This window comes from Melospiza georgiana, chromosome 1 (genome assembly GCF_028018845.1).
Source record: "Melospiza georgiana isolate bMelGeo1 chromosome 1, bMelGeo1.pri, whole genome shotgun sequence".
Taxonomy (NCBI): Eukaryota; Metazoa; Chordata; class Aves; order Passeriformes; family Passerellidae; genus Melospiza; species Melospiza georgiana.
Window position 1 is genome coordinate 37,442,233 of NC_080430.1, and position 25,587 is coordinate 37,467,819.

General features: G+C 35.1%; 1 protein-coding gene across 1 annotated transcript in view; it reads left to right on the forward strand.

Moving 5' to 3' along the window:
- KCNH8 (potassium voltage-gated channel subfamily H member 8) overlaps window positions 1-25,587 on the forward strand; it is a 176,793-nt gene that overhangs the window by 131,753 nt on the left and 19,453 nt on the right. Inside the window, exons 9-12 of the mRNA XM_058025604.1 lie at window positions 3,931-4,130; window positions 5,859-6,108; window positions 10,431-10,645; window positions 25,322-25,360. Of these exons, the coding sequence (XP_057881587.1) occupies window positions 3,931-4,130; window positions 5,859-6,108; window positions 10,431-10,645; window positions 25,322-25,360 (704 nt within the window). The remainder of the gene's footprint in view (window positions 1-3,930; window positions 4,131-5,858; window positions 6,109-10,430; window positions 10,646-25,321; window positions 25,361-25,587) is intronic.

Below are 25,587 nucleotides of genomic sequence, written 5' to 3' on the forward strand. Positions count from 1 at the left end.
AAAAAATCTGATGTGCGGATGAAATACATGATGTGTACATTATACAACTCAAAGGTGTCACACTGGCCATGAAGGGTAAAAGCAAGTCCCTGCTAGAGTACTCTGTCCTCCCTTTCTATTTCTGCTGGCTTAGCTGTTCTGGAAATACTAGTAGGTGTTTCTCCAGGGCTGGTCAGTAAAGCCCTGGGTGTTAGCTTTGCATTATAAATTCTCCTGGCAATAAGAAACTGGAAATTTGACACTTGAAAGTCAGAGAACACGATGAATTACCTGTAAACTATATATTTGCAGCCTTAAGTGGTAAAATAATTTTTCAATGAATTATTTTCCTTTTGCTCAGTCCTGAAAATGAGAGGCAATAATATAATTAATCATCCAAGAATGAAATAATTTTGGTTTTCGCAATGTCACAAAACCATGAGCAGCTTATGAATTTCTTTTGGTGGTTGCATAAAATTATAGTTTTAAAATACACTGTGGTCTCTGTTCTTTGGGACTTTCACTACATAAAATGTGTTGTAATGAAGGAAGGAGTTTCCATTTCTATCAAGAAATCAAAAGATCTGTATAAGGCAGAGATGAATATTTAATTCACTTTAATATGGCAGAGCTTTCATGAATATAATAGAGTAGATTATAAAAGTATCCTATACATTTATTTAACCCAGTTATAACAAAATTTCACATTTATTTCTTGTAATATGCTTGTATATTTAATAAATTGGGAAGAACTAGTTAGGTGAGTGGAGTAAGAGGGAACTGATGGCTGAAAGGTGAAGTTGCTTAAAGACAAGTAGGTAGGAGACTGAATTTATATCTGCAATGGTCCAGTGAACAAGACATGTCCAGGTAAAAAAAGCAGAGCAGGCCAACCTGTAGCTGTTTTCTTGAGGAATCACACTTTAGGAAACTTTTGAGGAAACTCAAGGAAACATAAAAGAGGTGGAATGGCACTGTGAAGATTGGTGAGCATGGTTTAGAAAACTTTGTTAGGAATAAAGTGCTAATCTGTATGCTTAAGGACATTATGTCTTATCATTTCTTAAAACCTATTTTAGTGTATCTTCTTGGCTGATATTTAATTTTAAAATTCCCTAATGGAAAGTGATGTTCTAAGAAAAATTGGTGTCAATTTTCAGACTTTTTGACCAAGCCATTAGTTAATGAAATTTCAGGTGTAATGGATAAGGTGAGTTAGTTTATCAGTAGATTTTGCTGTATCTCTTTAATGTATGGCACTAAAAACTGAAAAAAAAAAAAAGAAGTAAATTTAATTAAACCTTGAAAAAGTTGAAGACAGAAAAAAATGTAAACTTAACAAATAAATTGCATATAGAATACCTTTTTCATATTTACTGGCCTCTTCACATACATTTTTATTTTGAAATTTATAAAATTGAAATTTATAAATTTGAAATTTATAAATTTGAAATTTAAATTTTTAACAAGTCATATTCTGAAGATGAAAGATCTTGTTCAATACAGTAAGTCTTCTTAAAGTTGGAAAGAAAATTTACTTATTAAAATGTTAAAATGTAACCAGAATTCCTGGGACAGCCAGCATCTAAAATATCGATCAGATCTGCCCTCCAACAGGTGATCATACCATATTCTGTCTTATACTCTTCTTTCTTATACTCTCATGTTCTTTCAGCAAATAATGTGTATTTTTGCATTTAAGAGATTGGAGGCCCACTCTAGTAGCTCCAGTCCTATATGGGATCAGAGGTGTTCCTCTGTTCCCTAAGCAAAATGTGATTTAAATTACCTATTAAAATAAAGGCCACTGCTTGAAATATAGTTCCTAGAAGTTTTGAACTTGTCCTACTTGAGTTTAGAGAGAGGTGTAATAGGTTTTGTTACAGAAAGTAGGGTAAGTGTATGATTATTTGATGAAGAATTCTAATGCCTGTCACAGCCAAGAATAGCTTGTCATTATAAGAAGCAGTTGCCTTCCAATGTATATAGGTAAGGACAGATTCTACCACAATAATAAAATTCTAGGTGATATTTGTGCCTATAATAACATCACTGAGATCTCTCCACTGTCAGCTCCTAACTTTGGAGGCTGATGAGGGACTTATATCACATGTGAATTTTATATTTGCATTCGTACAGCACCTAACACTTTATCCCACCCCCTTTTTAAATTGATTATTGCATCCTGAAAGAGGTTACACTATTTCTTTAACCTATTTATCTGTGTCTGGCTGAATTGTTTCAGACCTAGCTGTCATATTTCTAATACAATATTCTGTATCTAATATTATACCAGTCCCTCACATTCTGTTGCTCCAGTTTCTGACATTAATGACTTAGCAGTTCACTGCACCATCATGAGCAACCCCTAGTTGAAATAGCTAACTATTTTTAGAAATAAATTTCCAGTTAGGCTTACTATTCTTACTACATCCATAATCCTTTTCTTTTTCTGCTATTTCTACACTGCAGTTCTTCAGCTACTTTTCTGCACTCCTTCACAATAAGGACATAGATATTGTTACCAACTCCTTTGCATTTTTCTCAGCCTGTAAAAGTTTTCTAACACTCCAAACTACAGAATTTCTATTATTTCTACCATTTAAAAGTGCATCCTTTCCTCCTCCTATTTTCCCTTGTCTCTTCTCACTTACACTGGACTTCTGTAAAGTGACATACAAGGTCAACAACTTGTTTGTCTCATTTATAAACCAATTCCTTTGTCACTCTGAGAAGTCAGTCTGCTTTCTTTCAAGCACCATAAAGACAGACGTCTCTTTAGAGAAATAATCAAGTTTTTTAGTATTTTTTTAAATCAGCAGTTTGTAGATGTGTATGTTCTATACATCAGATCAATATTACATGACAGACAATTTCTGCAGTGATATTTCCAACTCAAATAAGAAAACATATTTCTGCACAGACAAACCCAGATGACCTATATTTGTAAATATTTCTTCAATTTTGCTTCTGGGCTTTTTATTCCCAAGACAATCACTAATTGCAGACAAACTCCAGGATGTTAGAGCAATTTTAACAATATTTGACCCTGTCCAGCAACATAAGAAATCAGCTTGTCTCCTCAAATGATTCTTTTAGCCTGAATTTCTGCTTTACAATGGGGTTGTTTTCTGACTTTTTTAAATATCCCACCCAGAATATGATACATTTTAAAATGTTATTTACAACCTCCTTCCTCTACATTGGTAATTGTTTTTATTTACATGAGTTCTCTGAAATCTATTACATTCTGTGTAGTTTCCAGTTGACCATTTGAGTCTAGTTTCCATAATGAGTATCTCATTACTTTCTGAGCATACCTGCCTACTTGTGTTCCTTCCTGTGCTTTTTGCAAAGGCCTGCAGTGACAGCACAAGTGGGAATGGTTCAAACTGAGAGTAGGCTTAGATTAGATATTGGGAGAAATTCTTTACTATGAGGGTGGAGAGGCTCAGGAAGATGCTGCTGAGGGAAGTTGTGGATGCCCCATCCCTGGCTGTGTCTAAGGCTGGGTTGGATGACACTTTGAGCAACTTGGTCTAGTGAAAGGCATCCTTGCCCATGGCAGGGTGATTGGAACTAGATGATCTTTAAAGTTCTTTCCAACCTAAACCCTTTTATGATTCTATGATTCTGTGCTCTGTTTTCCTTTTCTCTTAGACTATGAACTTAATTTGACTTAATTATTTTGTTAGGTACCCTGACTAGATAGAATAAGTTGTTGTTCTACCCTGTCCTATGACAGTGACTTGTAGTGTCTCAAATATGAGGAATGAATAATCATATTAATACTACAGTATTAATATACCATTACTCAAGGAGTTTTGTATTCAAAAGCTTTCTTATATCTCTTAATCAGGAAATTTTCGCTCTGTGAAGATGCTGTTTATGTTCTGTGTTAAGTTTTATTGATCAACAAATCACACTGCGTGTAATTTCTATGCTTCCTAGCTCTGATGCATGCCTTGGTGTTTGGCAATGTGACTGCCATAATTCAGAGGATGTACTCCAGGTGGTCTCTTTATCACACAAGAACCAAGGATTTGAAGGACTTTATACGGGTCCATCACCTGCCACAGCAGCTAAAGCAAAGGATGCTTGAATATTTCCAAACCACGTGGTCTGTCAATAATGGAATTGATTCCAACGAGGTAACCAAATGAGGGGGGATTTGTGTTTGATTGTTTTGACTATGAACTATGACTATGAGGCAAAGAGGGGGGTAATTTTTCTTTTGTAATGCTGTGTCTTGTGTGAAGTTACATAGCAAAGAAAACCATGCCTAAAAATGAACCTGGATTATCCCAGGAAGAGGGTACACAATTGAAAAAGCAGGTTTAAAACATCAAATAATGTAGAAAAATTCAGTCTCTCTGTGATTCTCAAATGCTGAAGAGGCATTCATCAGAAACCTTTTAGATGAGGCCAGGAGAAATGCAATAATGGGCATTTCTATCTTTCAGTAAACAAAACATCTACATGGGAATTTTAGGTCATTTGTAAAAGAGGGACTTTGATACCCTTTCCTTCTTCCTTCATCTTACTTATTCCAATACTGTAAACAAATTATTTAGGCTGAATTTTTATATTATTTATATCACTACCTTTTTAAATATTGCACAGTGTAACTTGAGAGTGAAATCAAAAGACATATTTCTGGTGGTATCTGTGCTTGCTTGTTTTAAATTACTTATCCAGGTTATGTGTTACTGCAGGAGAAATAATGGCTTCTCTCTGCTGGAGTGTTATTTGAATGGAGAACTCCCTTTAGGCTTCTTGTTATCTGTGTTATAAAACTCAGTGGTCTCTAAAGATAATGTGGAAATAAGCAGAAAGATTCGGGGTTTGGAACATTCTTTTCCTGATAAAATCTTTTTGTGTTGTGCACAGCACAAAGAACGGGATTTTCAACAGCATCTTAGCAACAGAAGGAGCTTAGTAAGATTTACAAAGGTACAAAAATGACTTAGATGTCAAAGCTTTCCTAGATGTGGTTAATGATCTCCTTCAGCTTTTGTACTTTCTGTACCTTTAGTCACACTGAAAGTGAGTGACTGCTGTACTACAACCACAGCTCCTGGAGAGACCATCAGTCTTTCATTATTTCCCTTCTATGGATAAAGCACCTTGTCTGAGCCCACCTGGTCAAGCATTGGCTGATTGCACTGTTCAGATGCCACATCCCCTCAAACTACAAAAAAACCTGTATTTTGTGGACTTGCAGCTTGGAAGGAAAAATGAGACCTCATGGTCTTTTAGTTTCCATATGTTCTTCCATTGAACGTGCAACTTGTCTGCATTCCTTTCCCACCCCTCCTTCAGTGTCCAGTTACATTATTAAAAAAATAAAAATAACAGCAAGAAAAAAACCACATTTAAGGCTGGGGTTTTTTTAGTTATTCCTGTTGCAGTGGTTTCACTACAGAGGAGGTAATGTTACATATTGATGAATTTTATAAAATTCTCTGTTTTCATTGCATATGTCACTGTGTACAATGGTGTACCTCAGCAGCCTACTGTGTTCTATCACAGAGAAGAACTTCAACGAACTTAAATTGTGCATTAGAGGGGATTCATACAAACAATATTGTTGACCTTTTTTCCTGAGGGTTTTTTTTTTTTTTTTTTTTTTTTAGTGAGGCTTTTGGGGATTTTTTTTTTAATAGTAAAAAGACATTTATTTATTCATGTTTTTCAGGAATTTATTGTTAAAATTTCTTAAAATAGCACATCTCATCAAGGGGATAAGAAAAATAAGAGGGAAGTATTTACGACAGTATGACGTGCCCAACCACTAAATCAGTCCACTTCTGCAAAGGTGGAAACAAATAATTTTACAAATTTTCTCTTTTTCATCATTTTTTTCCTCTTTTGGACAGCTTTTAAAAGACTTCCCAGACGAGCTGCGTTCAGACATCACCATGCACTTGAACAAGGAGATTTTGCAGCTTTCCCTTTTCGAGTGTGCCAGTCGTGGTTGCCTCAGGTCTCTGTCTCTGCACATCAAAACCTCCTTCTGTGCTCCTGGGGAATACCTCCTGCGGCAGGGAGATGCCCTGCAAGCGATCTACTTTGTGTGCTCAGGTTCCATGGAAGTCCTGAAGGACAGCACTGTGCTGGCAATCCTTGGTATGTTCGCAATCATGGACTCTAAGAGGAAGAACTGTCCCCCAGCGCAGGAGAACCTTCACTACTGACTGGTGGCTTAGTGTGTCCTAATTGTCTGATGAGAAATACTTTTTTTGTTTTAATCTGCAATATCTATTCTATGTAAACTCCTATTTTTATTTGGTTTTTTTTTAGTTTGAATTTCCTTCTATTTTGACCTAAAGAGGTTTCCATTGCCAGATTGTTAGCTGTGCAATATTTCACTTCTGGTTTCCTTATACTTATTCTCTCTTATTTTCGTGTAAACACCCACTTGCAAGCTATTGACACAGCTTGCTGCTTTCTGCTCTATTTGGTGGTAGTATTGATAGCTCAAAGAACATTGATCGTCAGTGCCTAAATCTTTCATGAAAATTAGTGTCCAGGCAATGCTCCCACTAATAAATATTGGCAAAATAAAGTATAAAATTTTACTCTAAAGGAATAGAATTATTTTATTATTATTTTAATATCTGTTTAATATCTGTTTCTAATAACTTTTAATATTCTTATAAAAGAGAGTTAAATAGAACATTTCCTTTTTTGCTTTTCTTCCTGTTTTGTGGGATTACACTAGACCATTGATAATGGAAGCTTCTGGTCTTCTGTAATTGAATTTCCTTTATTTTACTAAAATGCATTTCATTGGTCTTTTTTAGAATATATAAATGTGATTTAGGTCTTATTTGTTTCAGAACTCTTTAATTCTGTTAGATTGACAGACCACATCACTCCATCTCTTGTTTGTTTTTAGGAAGTTTAAGAATCTCTTGATTTCATTGGATCACATAGATCAGAGGTATAAAATATGAATTAAAATAAGTCATAGGCTAAACGCTAGCAAGAGTTCTAGAGGCAGTTTCATTGGAAATATGATTTTTCATTAATGATTTTATCTTCAGGCACTTCTGAAAGTGTTAATTAAAGCATCATTGTGTAATGGTGACAATCAAAACAAGTGATTAGAGGATTTCTAAGAGAAGTTAATGAAATCATAATGCAAAAAACATAAACATAACAGAAAATAATGTTTTGTTACAGTGAATGGGAGCTTCATAATTTAAACCTAATTAACACCAGCAGAAGGTGAATGCATCAAACACATAGGTCCCTATGGGAAATTGTGTTACTGATGTCATGTAAATTCAAGACAGCAGTTTTTTTCCCTGACAATGCTGAGTTACTTGCAGTTCCCAGAATATTTTAGAATTCTGTCCTGATTCTAATTCTAGTGGATTAGTTTTTGTTTACTGAACCATTCTCACTAACAAGCAGTGCAGCAACAACTCAGTGAAACGCTCTCATTAAATACATCTTTGCTTCCTCTAGAGACTATTACTTTATCTCTAATAATGATGGATGGTTTCTATTTTATGGTAGAATATGTTTTAATATGAGTTATGTACTGTTTGATCATATATCATTGATTTCTTAAAAATATTAGCCATAAGTTATTTGAAAAATATCCATAATGAGAACATTTATAACTTTGACTACATGTCCCTGATTTATTGAAGAACAGATGTGTCTGTGAGAAACATGTATATATAAGCTTGTTATCCAATTAAAGAAAAAAGAAAAGAGCTACTAAGAATAGCTGAAATTATTCTGTTATATAACAAATTTTGACGTTCAAGGTAGAATCAGTTAATCACTTCATTAATTCTACATGAAACTTCAGGTTATTACCTACAGCCTTTGCTGCATGATTTTCATTTGAAAAATAAACATATATGAGGACTAGCAGACCAATTTTAGTATCTTTAATCCTGAAATTACTCTAAAATTTTAACTACAATCCAATAAAAATCTAACATTTTTTCAAAATGTTTATGAAGTATGGATACTAATACAGTTCATATATCTAAAAAGTTTCTAATTAGGATGTTTGAGGATCAGTTTTGGTATATTTGAAAAATTCTTTCCCTTGTCCAAAATGTCCAAACAACAAGCAGTAAATTAACACTGACAGCCCTGAGACTTAAAAGTCTCAGTTAGTATAAATGAGAACTAGAATGAGATTGGGTCAGTCTGGGAAAGAGAAATTCGTAAGGTACTGATAGCATCTGTCTTTGCTCAACACAACATGTATTGCTACATAATAAAATACAGCAGCAAGCAAAGCAGTTATACACTTTTACATTTTACTGTAAATATCTACAATTCCTTAGATTTCTTCCATTCTATTAGAATAGAATGGAAGAATTAAATAGATATTCTATACAGAATTCTAGATAGAATAGAACATTCTATTCTAATTCTGTTAGAATAGAATTAGAATAGAATAGAATCTAAGGAATTGTAGATATTTACAGTAAAATGTAAAAGTGTATAACTGCTTTGCTTTCTGCTGTAATTTATTATGTAGCAATACATGTTGTGTTGAGCAAAGACAGTTGCTATCAGTACCTAACGAATTTCTCTTTCCCAGACTGACCCAATCTCATTCTAATTCTCATTTATACTAACTGAGACTTTTAAGAGACACCAAAGTACATTAATATATGTATATTCCTAGCATAAGAGAAAATCCCTCAAGGTAGGGACCTTGAGTTTATGACATGTACTGTTGAGAAAGTTGTTCAAGCTCCACATAAATAAGAAAAAAAATATTTTAAGGTACTAAAAATTATACATTACAGTGTGAAACTATCCTATTTAAGAAAGTTCAGGGATGGTTGACTGATTAGTTTAACTTACTCTGTAAGCTGCCCATTTCCTGTGTAATTCACAGTTGGAATCACATGCTAGGTGGATTTTCCGATGTGACAGTCTTGACTTATTATTTATTCATCACAGAATAATGTAAGATTGAAGGGATCTTCAGACTTTCAGAAGCTACCCAACTTAAACCTGCTTAAAGCAGGGCAAATTCATGTCAGTCATATTGACTATGTCCAGGCAAGTTTTGAACATCTCCAAGGATGCTCACAATTCCACAGCCTCTTTAGGCTGGCTGTTCCATCATTTCTTGACTTTCACTTCCTGATTTGGAGTGAGAATTTAATTATTGCACCCTGTGCCCAGAACATCTTGCTGCCCGTGCACTCTGAAGAGAAGTTTAACTCTGTTTTCTCTACAATTTTCTGCAGGGCTGTTGAACAGCAATAATATCCCTCGTTTGCCTTTTCTTTGTAAGATGGAGCAATAGCCCATTTTTTCAGCCTTTTCTCATAAATTATATTCTTTAGTCCCTTATTCCTGGTAGTCTCTTTTGGACTCACTCTGTCAATATTCTGTCTTCTATTGGGAAGCCTAAAAGGGGACACAGTGCTGCAGGTGAGACATGACAAATATAGAGGGAAAGAGTCGTTTCCTGGGACTTGCTGGCTCCACTCTTGCTAATGCTGCACAGGAGGTCCTTGAACTCCTTTGCTGCAAGGACACATGGTTGGCTCATGTTCAGCTTGCCCAAAAGGACCCCCAGGGCCTCTCCTGCAGAGCTGCTGCCCAGCTGGTCAGTTCCCAGTCCATGCCGCTCTAGGGAGGGTTTTCATCCCAGATACAGGACTTGGCATTTGGATTTGTTGGACTTCATGATATTCCTAGCAGCCATTTTATCTTTCATTGAGGTCCCCCTAAGTGCAACTTTGTCCTTCAGTATCATCAACCAATTCCCCCAGCCTGGTATCACCCATGACTTGCTGAGAATGCATTCCATCACACTGTCCCGGTCTTTAACGAAGACCATCTGCTTTAACTTTTGAGGAAAACCTCTGGTTCAATGACTACACTTTGGAATTTATACCTCAGATCAGACGTTTATGGAAACTTCTAATTGTAAAATTTTGTGCTCCTCAATAGATGGTCAGTTGAGGTTTCTAATAGAGTCACAGTGCTCTAAGGCAGTCTTGCCCATAAATGAAAATAAAACCAGCCCAAGAATTCTTTCTTAAGCATTTTTTTTCTTTTGACAGAAATGTTGAAATGCTACCTTAACACCTGCATGTTTTAAGACACCACAAAAACACCTGACAACATCTTTTTTGAAAAATAATTGCACCTGTTATTAGTTACTGGTGTAAATCTTCATTTTATACATATTTAATTTATTGCTCCCTTAAATCAGCCAGTTACCTGTCTGGAAATTAGTTTTTGTACCTCCAATTAATTGTGTATAAGTTTGCACCTGCAAAAAGAGGAAAAAAATTAGTCTATGATCTTTTAACGCAATATTAATTAAAAAAGGTGTTAATAACAATGGGATTTCAGGTTCAGGTATACCACTATATCAAACAACTTTATGATTCAAAAAAGTAAAGAATTTAAGCTTTGAAGATAATTATTTTTGTATTCTCTTTCAGGCAAAGGAGATTTAATTGGAGCAAACCTATCCATTAGGGATCAAGTGATTAAAACAAACGCAGATGTTAAAGCTCTAACATATTGTGACCTCCAATGTATTATACTCAAAGGTCTCTTTGAAGTGCTTGACCTGTACCCAGAGTATGCTCACAAGTTTGTTGAAGACATCCAGCATGATCTCACTTACAATCTAAGAGAAGGCCATGAAAGTGATGTAAGTATCTTTAAAGGTCTCTGCAGTTATTCTTTCAGGTGTTTCACATACCTCAGTAATTTCTTATAATTTTGCCACAGTAAAGACATAATATGTAAATTGTGTTGAAGGAACCGCTGATTCCATTTGTTTGATAATTCAGATATTACCTATTTTAATTTTTTTATCGGTTGGTCAGATCATAAATATCCAAAGACCTCTCTGCTTCTCATTTTCCATAACATCATCCATGAAACAAAATTCTTTGGTTTTTTAATATTTTTTGTTTATGTCTAAAAATAAGTCATAGTTATGTAAGCTATGTGTCCAAATAAAGGGTTTTAGCCATACCTTTTGTAGAAGATCATGTGCCAGCCTAACGAACACTCATTTCATACATCATTGGTTATCACTTTTAGTAAAGAATGTCATCACACACACTGAAAATGAAAAACAGTTGTTTCCCATACACTGCAATTAAAGTGTGCTTTTCCACTTAAACGAGTATTTTATTTTTGAAGAAAAAGGTAAAACAAACAAAAACCCCAAGCAAATACATAACAAGAAGAAATTCCAGATAAAGCACTCCTGAAAGGCTTCAGTACAGACTCACCAAAGTAATTTCACTGATTATATGATTACTTTCATTATTATAGAGAAAATATGTACATTTGGGTTTTAATAGTGAAAAGCTTTTATGACATCTCTCTTTTTCTGACTTTATCACATGAATGCTCAAAGACAATTATAGCTAAACTTCCCATTTGGTGTTTAACAGTTCAGGTGTTTGTTCTGTTGTGTTCTTCTCCTAACACAGAGAGAAGTAACATTAGAAAAACATCAATTTTCACTAGGATACTCTCAAAACAGGGGACAAATATAATGCCAAGGGAGAGCGCACCAAAGTATTTTTCAGTGCAAAACCCAATGAGTTTGATATATGTGCTGATTTTTCTACATAGCTTCCTATTAGGTGCACTTTGGTGCCAGTGTTTCCACAGCAACACTCTATTAAACCATTGCAGCAGAAAGGAGCCCATATATAAGTGTGTACTTCTGGAGAGGAAAATAACCAGGGTATCTCATTTGTTTGTCTCTTGAAATGTCTCCAAACTTCCTGCTGCTGAAAACAGCAGCTGGGACTACACAGCTGTTCTGAGAGCCTGGTGATCAGTTTGTTTAACACTTTTCCCTCAGGGAGGAATGTTTGATCTGAAAAGGAGTAAAACTCCATGCAGAGATAGGGTTTGAAGATTATTTCATTCCCTGCTACAGTTTTGTCATGGAACATGATGGATCCCCTCAATGTGTTGCTTCATGCTTTTCTGTATGGTGACAAATCTGAGGGTCACCCTCTCAGCTGCATTCAGGTTTTATAAATTCAGGGACAACTCTGGCCAATTAAAGTCAGCTGGGTGATGTAGGGACTCTGCTGAGAGCGAGCCTACAGCAGCCTTGAAGGTGAGTGTTTTTCAGGCTCTATGAGGGATTTAAAGTAATGTGGGACACATCCAAGTACCTTTTCTGCTTTAAAGTAGAAAATATTTAGAGCATTTTTGAATCTATTCCATATTTTCATTGTATGATCTGTTACCTTAAAATTAAAGGAAAAAATATCCTGACATGGAATAACACCCAGTGTCACAGGCAGATAAACAAAATCCAAGACAGATTATGAGTGTCGCTTTTGCCTACATCCTCTGCTTAACTATCCCCTCAGCTACTATATCTCTTGCAATAGAACACCTCATTTCTTTTCCAACCATTTTACTTACCAATAAGGATAAACAGCATAAATAAGGCAGCCAAAAACTGTACCACAAAAACAGGGTTCAAAAATGAGGACAGATATCTATGTCAGTAGCAAGTGTTCCTGGTCAACCACTCACTTTTCTTCAGCAGGAGTATACCCTGTCTTCGCTTTAGCTGGAATATCCTTGCAAACAGAAAAAATTGGAGTTATCTGATGGTTACTCTCAGAGAAAAGTAAGAAGTTTTCAGATTTACAGTTTTTGGGCGTGTTAATATGGCTTCTTGCTTCTTTTTGTTGGTTTTTTTTTTTTTTTTTCTTTAAATACAGCACTTAGGAATGGTGTTATGGGAGAGCTCGTCAGCTAGGCCACTGTATCTGAATTCCCTCTCCCAATATAAGGAGATTTTACTTTTGAGAGTATCTGTAATTTCTTTGTGGGATTTTTGGGTTTGGAGAACATTCCCACAGTTAAACAGTAGATCTATTCATTTGAATAAGTCTGTTTCTCACTCTCTTTTTCTTGGATGCTTCAAATGACTGTAAATCTGTAGCTGAATGTGAATTTAATACTTAAAATTAATCATCAGCAGTATTTAGGGTCAGGTGAACTGCAGGGTGAAATAACATGAATTTCCCCACTATGACTTATGAGTTGTCTTTCAGTCTTGACCTAAAATGTTATTGCATTTTCAGTCAAAGTCCATAAAATCTACTGTAGGTTGAAGATTTATTAAAACTTAAAGCCAGCATTAAAATCCTGAGAAGGAATAAGAATTTATTCCTGGTTGTTCACTATCCTCTTTCCACCTTCATTGCTCTGATTAAAATTGAATCAGAGATTTGAACTGAATTAGAAAAATATGGACAAAAAGGGGGTCAGAAATCATTTGTAGTGTCCTTCTCTTAAAGTGTCAAAATTGTGTGCTTGGAAGATTACATATCTGCCCTACCTACACAAACAGGAAATATTTTAAATTTGTTTCCTTCATTCATTTGCAAGTCTAACAGGATATATAATGATGTGGTTCATCTGCACTAAACTCCAATTAAGGTATGACTGTGGAAAAGGCTCAAGGACTTCCATAGCTGTGTCCCTTTCCAGTAAAATGAGGAGATGCAACCAGCTGTCCCAGTTACCAGTAGAAAGTGCAACTGTCTGATTATAGACTGAAAGAGCTGTTTAGCAATCTTGGGAGGAAAGCCCAGATTTCAAGAATAGGAGCAGACAACTCTTTCAGGCTGTAATAAGTAAAAGGTAGAGAAACAGACACAGAAACAGAGAGATAGAGTTTGAACAATTCCTCATGATAACTCTTAAGCCAGGAGTCACTAATTGTTTTATTATTTAAACCATTGTGTTCAGCTACACTAGCAGTGCTATTTTGCCATCTTTTTATACATTTTCATCACAGCAAGCTATGAATTAGGAGACAAGACTTTTTGTTGATTTTGCTTATTCTTCCCCTTACTTTCTTTGCCTCCTTTTGATCAATAAACCAGCAACTGTGGTTTTAAATGTATTCAAATATTAGGGGCAGTTAGAAAATAATAATCTTTCTGGTAGCTGGAGTTGACATTAAAACGATTCACCCATTTCTACCAATTTATCTAGGTCTGTGACTATGTTGTCATAGTAAGGAAATAGTTTGCTGAGTGACACAGATTTTGACATATGCCTCACCCTATCTGTATAATTTTTCACTATGAATTACAGATTTCATATGTATTAGGCAGTGAGAATGACCCATATCTGATTTGATAAAATTGAGCACTCAAAAGAGGGCTCTGAAAAGGTATGTGGATACATCATATACCCATAGATTAATATGACAGAAACTGGAAATTATTTTGTTATCCACCACCCCTGGAAAATGTGTTATTTGATGCATTCAGAGAGTAGCAGCAGCTGTTCATAACTCTGAATTATCCTATGAATATGCTGTGAAGAACTCAGAATAAGTAAATGTTTGACAATATCTTTGTAGGCTTCGGGAGAGTTTATTGTTTCTAATTATTACTTATATACGCACAAAAGAATTTACAGTGTAGACAAGATTTTTCAGATTAAAAAAATAAAAAGCTGGTTAGAGTCACACTGATAAAAACCTATACTATCAAGCTTTAATTTAGTCCCAAAGGAAGACAAAGCACATTCAGGCACAATCTTTGTCTCACTAAAGCTGTATCGATGTGAGTCATTTTCAAAAAGTTATATTCCTGGAGAGCTAAAAATTTCTGTTTGTAGATAGGACTTACAATTAATAAGAATCTGCTTTTCCTTTTGTAGGCTTAAAAGTAGTGTTCTGGCTCCTAGAAAAGCTGTTCCTTCCCCTCTCCCCAAAGAGGAAGCTGTTCTCTAAAATGAAAACACTCTGTCTGTGAATCGCAAGGAAGGGTGGATTCTGTCAGTGCATTGCCATGTAAATGCAACATAAGGACAAGGTTTCATGAAAATGTGGTAGATTCCTTCTTCAGTAGAGAACATGGAGTCTTAGTGCACCTTAGCTGGGCTCCTTGATAATAAAATAAATAAATAGACAAATACATTTTAAAAGGCAATCTAGCAACCAAGAAGCAATAAAGCCAAAGAATCTGCCCCCATCTTCCCTCTGGAAAACATTATCTTACAAATAGGGATTAATTCTTGCCCTTTGAAGAGGCTGGTGTTTAGAATTTATTAAATTTTAATGACTGAGTTGTGAGGAATTTTTAATATAATAAAGCTCAGGTTGTTATTAGCAATACCTAAGAAATTCCAAGGGATGCTCCTCATTTTGTATTGGAAAATCTGAAAACTGACCAAATAATTGTTTGTAAAGGTGAAAGTAGCTCTAAGCTCTGGTGGACACAATAGAGGGCACAGCTTGGGAAGAAAAATGTCTACAAATTCTAATCTAAAATATACTGAGCTTTCTGGTTCATTCCAGCTAAGCCTTAAGTATTTTAAAAGCATAGGAGTAATTCCTCTCCATGTCATTTTAGCTGCTTATTTGAAGACTTTTATCTTTCTTTGTTCTAACTGTTGGCATTGCCCTTGTTGTCAGAAAATGAATAGCAAAAAATATTTTGAATGCAAGCACAAAATTGAGATTAAATCCTGCCTTGACACTGTTTGGTTTTCAGCTAGTAGATTACATATTTGACAGGAATTCATTCTTGCCTGTTTAGTCATGCATTTTCTAGATCTAGATTTCTACTGTAGGTAATCTGAATTTATGAATGCTGTTTTCCAATATAGCAATAACACTTTCTATTATATATTTGATTATCTATTATGAATCAGCATTGAAAGTAGTGTGCAATTTCAGATTTTTTTAATGCACTGATTGTCTGCATAGAAAATAGTATTTCACTTTAAAGAAGCAAACAACTTATATTTGCTACTCTATAAACATTAAGAAAAAAAAAAGTTGTTTTTTTTAAAGTTGTTTCTAACTTTGGCAAGTTTTATGAGATAAGAAAACCTGATAGAACCAGTCACATGATTACTTATTTATCGAAAAGCAGGGTGCCCCCAATGCAGGGAATGATTGGCATCTGACTCCATTGATTCAGAAGGCTGAACAATTGCTTAATTAATCTATATTATATTACATTATACTATACTATGACTATACTACAAAGAGTACTAAAGAAAACTCGTGACTGTCTCCCGACAGTCAGTACACAGCTTTTTCCAATTGGCCAAGGAAAAAAAATAATCCTCAGCAGAATCCAACTGACAAATCACTTCAGGTAAACAATCTTCCTAACACATTCTACATGTGCAAAACAACAGGAGCAGCAAGTAGAGATAAGAATTGTTTTTTTCTTTTTGTCTCTGTGCTTCTGCAGGAAAAACCCCTGAGAGAGAGAATTGTCTCTCTGTTCAAAGAATGTGAATGTCACACTTATTGATGAGTTTAACTTCCAAAGTAAAAAAAAAAAAACAAACAAAAAACAAACATAAACCAAACCAACTTATTTCATGGGCATTACCTGAGTGTTTATAATAAAAGTCATGCATTGAAAAAATTAATTTCCAAATCAGCTCTTACTGTGCTGCCATACTTAGTCACTATTCCTCTACTCTAGCCTAGATCCCAGTTCTTCCTGCACCCGTGTATGACAGTCACAAGTTGCAAAATATTTTTAATAATAAGTAATTTTCATAGAACATTTCCCAAATAATTCCAACCAACTTTTTAATAGAGGAGATGTTTTTTTCACAACACCCAGCAGCTATGTAAAATGAAGTGGTTTACCTTAAAAAAGTCAACCAGTCCTTTTTTTAACAGTAGGGTTGGATAAATTTGATGAAAACTTCTAATTTTTAAATATGATTAGAGCATATTAAACACCCATCTTTGTCAGGAGATTGTCTGGTAGAGGATCATGTATTATTATTGCAGCTGTAACTCACTGGTGTTTATTGTCAGTAAGTACAAATCTTGCAGAATAAGAGACCAATCAATGCCAGGTTTTGTGTTTCTATGCAATTATTACAACAGATAGAATATAGAATTGAATAAATCACCTAAAGCAATGGAAGTCTAGTATTTAGATTACTAGTATCTAGATTATTCAAAAAGCAAAACCCAACAAACAACTAAAATAAACTGTGAACCAACTGTTTATGGTCTTTCTCTTTCCTCCCCGTGCATATGGTTCCCTTTGCTCTGGTTGTTCTGGTAGAAGCCCTAAGTGACTGGTGGCTGAACAGCCACTGCTTCTTCCTGAAAGAAAACATATATTAATTTTTCCTTTTTACCTCTTGATATGGAGCCTATAAACTTCTCAAGTTCTCAGTGATTATAGTGTAGGAATGAAGGTGCTCCTCATACTGTCAAAAACTAAATTTTAAAACTAGTAGCATATAATTAACTTTGATTCCTGTTATGTTCATTGGAGTAGGTCTCTTACCTGCCTCTGTGCACAGACTACTCTCCAATTAGGGTTGCTGTCAAATATAACTCAGGGCTCTCACATCTTACAAGCTACTCAGATTTTTCATTTATACTTCTGGGACGATCTGGAATTTTTTCCTACTTCCCCCTCTCTCTCTCTTCTCTTCACAAAAAATAAAAAAAAATAGTTATTCTATTGCTGAACAAGGCAGCACTCACACAATGAGCTAAGCTTCTTTATTCCTATGGGTGTGAGCACTGGCAAAAAACAAACAAAATCAAAGCAGTTCATTCACCTATTTTACACTTCATTTTTATTATTAAATGGATGCAATGTATTTTGGGAATGAGCTCTGTCCAATAGCTCTCTGCAAAACATTCCATAGGTCTCCTACCCGCATTCACGGCAGTAAGTGTGTTTTGGTGGATCTTTGGCTATTGAGTTGGATGCTTGTTTCAAACAAGGAAATGTGCTGTAATAGCCTCCTCCCTGTGCAGGTTTACAGTCAGTTCTTCCTCCAGACCCTCAGCTTGACAATTAACTTCTTCATTTACTACGGGAGCAAGGCTGACCTGAAGCTATAGTGTAGGCCAGTCTGATGCCTTTTTTTTCTGGTCTGGTAGCTCATAAAGCTTTTTTTCTAGCAGTTACAGGTGAGCCTGATGTGTGCCTCTGAGCCATCTCTTCCCCCCGGTACCTCTCAAGACAATCGCCTCACTGTTGTGTTTCTAATATATTCTTCAATATGGTAGGCTGCTGAGAAATAAGGCAACGAAGAAACATGTAATTCAAGAAAGATAGACTGGTTGGCCTTTTTTCTTTCCTAGTATCTTTACCTGAAGAATCTTTTTTCACTTATAATCTCCTGTTTCATTTCTGTAGCCTTCAGTTATTCTAATATTTTTGAAAATAATGACACAGACACCTACACTGTCTGGTTTTGTCTCTAGTAATTTATTCTGCTGATTTGTGGTCATTTTCCAGTTAGAAGATTCATCCCATCACAAATTATTTGAGCAATTATGAAATCTTTTCTATTTATATTTTTTTAATTTGTTTCTGGATTTTTAGACGTCTTTCCCATTTTGCACCTAAAACAAGTGGCCAATTCACTGTAAGGGTGAATCACAGAAGATATGGAAAAGGACAAAGAGGATGGGAGGAAATTAACCTATTTACATTAGTCTGGGACTATGTTAGGTATATGTGACTCATCCCCAAATTCCAACTCTTTTGCTTTTGTGAATGGATTAAGAGACAGGAATTATGAGCCTTACAGTATTTATTAAAAGGTTTACATTACTTATTAAAAGATTTTCACAAGTAGACCTTAGCACTTTCTTGACAAATACAAAAGAATTTCATAGTAACCAGAATTAACATGTTTAAATAAGTGATGAAATTTTACTTCTGATTTTAGCTTTTGGTTCTTTTTGAGCACTCTTCAGTCCCACTCATTCAGCTTCCTGGGATTATTACATTCTGCATCAGATTATAAAGCTTAACCGGAGGGTAACACATTGAAAAAAATCCAGGCTAGCAAAGCAGCTTATTGATGTTTCTAGATGGTTGTATGAGGAGGGTATAAAACACTGTGTTAAACAGAATTTTAGACAGGAAAAGCTCCTGGCTTTCAGAGTATTGCCTTGAAATCTAACCATATTTCTATTTTAATTAGACAGGCATGCTAGGGGATAACTTTTTTCCAATATGTCTCAGAGTGCCTTAGGGAACATGATAATATTACTTTTACAATATTAATATTATCTTTGTCTCCACACTGTGAAAATGGAAAATAGAATTAATCCTAATATAGCTAAACTTTAAATGATATCAATTTGGAAAGTGGATTCTTTTTAAATTTTTTTGTATTATTATTCCTTTTATTTTGTGTTGATAAAGCACTGATTCATTGGGGACCTTAAATTTAGAAGCTCTTCTACAATAACTTGTCCTTTTATTATTCTGGCTAATATAGTACTAATTAATGAAGAAAATGATAGTACCACAATATCTTCTATAAAAACATTAGTTCTGAGGGCAGAGACTATCTTGATATCTAATGTTCTGTCAGAGTGGCTTATGTGGTAACGTTTCTACATGACTTGCAGAGTCCTCATAACCTCAGGATGCACGCCGAAATGTGTAAAACTAAATGTAGTGTAGTCTTTGAGAAAACTGTCTATAATCTGTGCAAGTTGTGTGTCAAACTGGCATTTTACATTGATGCAAGTGTGTGTTCTCAGTTTTGAGCTGGTAATGTTTTTAGTGCAACTTTTCTTTAAACATAACAGAGCTTGGAAAGGACCTCTGAAGGTCATCTAGACCCACCATTCTGCTCAAAGATATGAAAGCATATAAAAACAAAAATTTTGTATGTACAAATTCAGCCAAAGTTTTACTTATATCAAAAATATCTGCATATTTTTCTTTTTAATAATCTTTACTTCTACCCAGTGAAACCAGAGTTACAAAACCAGCCTACATAAGTGCAAATACAGTTATGCTGAAAATAGATCTGATATCCAAGACATAAATTACATTATATTATTATGATCATGTTATTGTTTACCATATCACCGAAAACATTCAGTGAATTCAAACAATGGCAAATACTAACATGATTGTAATAATAAATATATACATACATTTTATACACATATACTGTATACACAGTAGAGCGCTGCAGAGATAGCAAGTGTTCAGAGGCAGAGTCCATTGCTAATCACACTATGTTCACTGTTCATTCCACCATTGTCCAAAACTGATACTGGATTTCTATTACTGAGTTTCTTTTTATGTCATGCTAATTCAAAGAATTCAAGCAATTTTCTTAAAAATTCTCCATGGACATATTGCAATCCTCAGGGAGGCGCTTGCTAGCACTCATTCACTCATTTGAGCTGTGAGTGCTAACAAAACACCTGTCCAGCTTTGGGAATATGTACAAATAGGCAATTGGCAGTAATAAATTAAACGGGAGATTATTCTGAAATATCCACTTCATTGTCCCACTCTGTTCTTTTCAAGACACTCTCTGAAGTTAGATATACAAATTTACAGAAACACTAGTATGAAGTTTCATTTAAAGATAAAGCTAACAATAAAACACAACTCCTTCACTGTATCTACAGCCTCAAATTGAGGAGTCTAGCAGAATATCAATCCAGGGCCAATCATGCAAATATTTGTGTTTAAAACTTTAGAGCTGCTTGAAGTTAAGCATATAAGTTTTATTGCTTTGGAAGGTGTTAGCCTTTATTGTATTTCCTATTATGTAAGTCTTTACTTGACTGTAATCAAACTGTAGGAGTATTAACAAGCTTTCTCAACCATATCTTTTTTCTGCAGTAATCTGAAAGCTTTTCCAAAAATACAACCTGCCAGACAGTACAGTCAGTGCCAGGTCTATTGTCTGTTTTAACAATTCCTTCTTTTGTTTTCTTTTCATCTTATTGATAGGCTGTTCTTTTTTTCTTTTTTCTTTTTTTTTTTTTAATTCTTACTGCTACAGAGCTACTGATTTACTGTGAAAGATGCATTTTTAGAGCAGCTGAGACCCTAATTTGTTCTCCTGCTTTGGGGTGCAGAAAAGGGATGTAAGCATATAGAAGTAAAAAATACTAATTATACCATCCACATTTCCCATTTATTTATTCTTAATGTGGCAAAAGCGGCAGAAATATTAGCTTTGGCTTTCTTTATAATCTTTTTTAACAAGAAATGCAATATATCCTGTATTGCTAATGAAATAATTAAAGTATAATTTTAAAAAAAATGAATGCAGTGAGGTTAACATTCAGGTTTTAAAGAAATATATGAAAAGTAAACTTGAACACCAAATATAAAAGCTCATGTGAGAATTTTGTAACCAAGAAACTATTCAATTGCAAAAAAAATGAAAACTATCCAAACTATCCAGAGCTAACCACAAGCAGTCAGTTACAGAACATTTGTACCAACTTCACAAGTTAATTACAAAGAAGCAAAACTCTCAGGACAGCAACTTAACAGGAGATTGCAGAGCTTATGGCAATTCACAATTACTGTCTCCCCAGGACAAAACACCTGTGACAGATCTGCTGTTCAACTTTTGCTGCCTATTCAATGTAGTCTGCATTATGAGAATGCTGGAAACACCTTCTTCCACAAAATACTCTTTCTTTATCTGTCCATTAAGAGAGATAAGAATAACCCTGTGAAAATACAGAAACAAGTCAATGAACAATAGAAAGTCTTAAAAAGAAAACAAAAAAAAATAAAAACACAAAGGGAATGGGGATGGCAAATTGCTCAGTATAAAACAATTATATCTAACAAGTTCTTTCTGAGTGATTAAGTATTTTGTGATTTAGACCACTTGTGATATTTCATTTAAAATTTCCTAATTACAGAAAACTGAGGCCTGAGCACATGTGAGGCATTAAGTTTTGCAGCAGTACCATAATCTCCTGTTCTGTACTTGTATATTTTCCGTTACCATGCAGTAAATTTGCAAAGAATAGAACATTCTGGCTTGCATTCTTGGGGCTTTTGCCCACCCTGCCAGTGCTACTCAATGGGCTTTTCCCATTTCTCAATGCTGACCAAGAACACTGATACTCCAGTTTGATTTCAAATCCTTTCCTGAAAATGTATTTTATCTTTTTGACTCCTCAGTATAAAGAATTATTCATGTGTTTTAGTACCAAAGATTACAATAAAATAAGTGAAATTATGTTTTTATTTTTATTCCTACTTTTTGTGAAGGCAACAAGATTCAGACCAGCAAACACTGGTAACATTCTATTGAGCCTCAGCATGCAAACTTACTGACTGGACATATAATGAATTAGCCTCCAATTTAGCTGTGTCTCTATATTTTTCTCTATAGGGTTTTATCATTGGAATTCTTCTTCAATCATTGTATAGCTAATTACCTAAGCTGGTCCCAGTTCCTGGTAGAGATTCTTTACAAATGACTACTGCCTCTTGACACTGAAAAAATTTTCAGACCACTGCTTTCAACAGCAAACCACTTGTGTTTTCAGATGGAAAAATGTTCTTTTTTGTGCTTGTAATAAGCAATGTTAAGGATTACTGAAATTTTAAAATCTTTGTATTAAGATATTAAAAACTTGGAAGATTCTAGATTTGTGATTCCATACATGGAAGAATTTTATGAGTCTGCTTTTGGTACATGATCTATTATTGTTTTGTCTTGTAAAATTAAATTTTATAGCCGGTTTCACAGGACATAAAGAGAAACCAGGGCTGAAATCATACTTTACTTAGGCTCTTTGACTGTATTTCACATTAGTCATGCTAACATCAATCCTTCTGGTTTTTTCTCAATGCATAGTAAGTTAAATATCTGTGTTTTTTCTTCCAGCAACCCTTATCCTTTAAGAGTTGTACTTCTTTTAAAAGGCAGGCATATGAGGTATTTGCCCACTCTTGGCATAAGGAGAAAATGGAGCATTTTACAGAAGACAGGTCTAGTGTGTTGCCCTAAATAAAAGGTTTTAGTGTCCTAGAAACTAGGGCAACACCTCCTAATTATTTACTCTGATACTACATTTTTAAAAAGATAAAGCTGTGTGCAAAATGAGGGCTTCTAATTTACTGCACTTGGACTGGCTTTGTCCAAGTTCTTTTTCATCTCTTCTCTTTGAGACTGGAGGGAGAGACAGAGAGGAGGTGCTGGAACAAGTTTAGAAGCAAAATCCTCGAGAATTCTCTCTGGGCACAGATTAGTTTCTTTTGCCAGCTTTCAGCTACTAAGCCATAAAGCCCAGGCCCCTGTTGTGTGTGCAGGACAGGCAATGAGTATGGCTGCTGTGTATCTATACAGAAGCAATTAAAAGGCTTTTTACTGTGGAGTTTATTCTATAGGAAAGATAGCTTATAGGTCCATAGTTTATTGTTCCATAGTTTCAGTCTGAAAATATAGATATTTTAGAATAAATAGTCCCCAGTGGATTAGAGGAGGTTGTTTGGGGGAGCAGGAGAAGTCTGATAAGCAGCTTCTCACATCATGGGCTCCATGTTCGTACTTACTCTTCTTTTCTGCTACACGCCCTCCTGAGAGCGCTCCCTCGTCTCCTTGCAAAGAACAACCTGCCTTCAAAAATTCCTTTACCCTTCTCTTGGGAAGGTCACAAGGCAACCAAGTGCTGCCACTGACCCCATTTGCTGCGCAGGCCGCTTCCCCCTGCTGCAGTGGCCAAGGCAGGGTGACGCAGAGCAGAGAGGCATCGATGGGTGGCTGTGGCTCCTGTGCTGAGGAGCAGCGCGGAGGTCCAGGAGCAGGGGCACAGTGCTAGCAACCGGTCATACAGCTTAAAACCCACATAATGATTTCTTTGTCTGTGTTTTCAGGATGTACAGTCAGGATTAACAAGTATTCAGGGAGGGAAAAACAGCAACATTGAAACAAAAAGTGAGAGAAATCTTCACCCACTTTACAAATTACAAGTGACAAGTCGCTTCTAAAGCCATCAGCAGGAAAATGCATACTTTCTGAGATGGTTTTTGTGAAGCTGCTAATATTTTGGATTTGCCTGGAATTTTAATTAAGGCTGCTATTTAACATTCCTGCTGTGCCTAGAAGCCAAGCAAACTGATGTCCCAGAATTCTGGGCACAATTTTGAACTAATATTTTAAGCATATGTGCAAAGAAGGCCAGTAGTACTTCCTAATCCTGACTTTAATATTTTAGCACATTTCTAGTTTCCTCTCATCCTGAATCTTGAAGATATTGATTTTTCAGTTGGCATAGATTAAAATGTCACTTATGAGATTTCAGTATCTGACATCTCATTCTCTGCTAATAACACCTAGTACTCTAACTCAGTAAGAACACAGCAGTTATTTTGTTTACATACCCTCATTACTGCAGTTGCTCTGTTTGGCAGTTATTAGTATTAGTATTTCTACATTTAATGATACACCTGCCACTGGCTTGGATTTTGTGGAGTAGGATTTCTGCTTACAAAAACTTAAATATTCTATATTAGTATAATATACCACTACTAGTACCCTCACTACAAAACAGTTTTTAGGTTAACCTGAAAGAATTGGAACAAAATAAAGAAATATAAAACTAAGCAAATTATTATTTTCAAATCTGTGCCTAAATTTGAATATTTAGGTGTTCTGAAAACATTTGTCAAACAAACTGAGACATTCAAATGACTTTCAGAAATGCCTAACTTCTACCTATGTTTGGAGAAAAATTAATTGACTGATGGGTTACAGCACTTTTTGCCTTGACATGTGGGTTTAGGAAAGAAGAAGAAAATCTATCAAAATTTTACCTGGCAGACTGAAATATTTATAAATACAGTATATAGGCTGCCAGAGACTTGCCCACAGTCAATGTATGGCCGTTCAAATAAACAGCAGAATTTTCACAACAGATATTACTCAGCAGTTCCAGTGGATTTTATTAGAAGTAGTTATTCTTGAAAGTTGTGTAATTTTTTTTATTTTTCCCTTTCTTATGTTTTACTTTCTGTGTAATTCAATAAAAGAAAATATGAGGGTCTTGAATAGGTTGGACAACTCTCCCTCAGGACTATCTTGCTCCTAGTTGCTTCAGTCTCACCACTGCTTTTGTGAATTCCTCAAAGATGCTGGAGACACTTAGTTCATCTTCACATACAGACTAGGCTGGCACAGGAGTTAAAGCTGAGCAGGGCCAAAGTAGAGTACTTGCTCCTGCACTTCCACTAAACCAGCACTGAAATCTACCAGCCATGCTTTCATACATCTACATTTATTTGCAGGTTTGGAGTCTTGATTTACTTTTTACTAAAGTAAAAGAATTTATTTTTTATTACCTCGCTTTTTATTTAAGATGAAACAACGTTTTTTTTTTTACTCTCACAGCACCTGTTTGCAAGGATTATCCTTAGTTCAGTGTTATGTCATCATTTAATTTAATACAGCCATTTTATCATGAGTGTCTTTTCTTGTATTGACATAAATGTTTTTGTTTAGATGTTTGTATCCCGTTGGAATCCAAACTGTACAGATGTACATACTTCCTACCTCTTTGGTTTGTTTTTTGCAGGTAATATCAAAATTATCCAACAAGCCTACACTATCCCAGGTATGTTGATCACATTTTAATTATGCCAAGCTTCACTTTGAATATGCACATAATTATAACCAGAACAAACTCCTTCCTTTCCTTCTTGAAAACAGACTTCAATTTTTTTCAGAATGAGAATTAAAATAGCATCCTGCAGATAGTTCTGCCACTGCCCATTTTATGAGTAACAGCTTATGATCATTTTTTCCCAGGTGCTAAATTTGAATATCCTCCTATAGCAACTA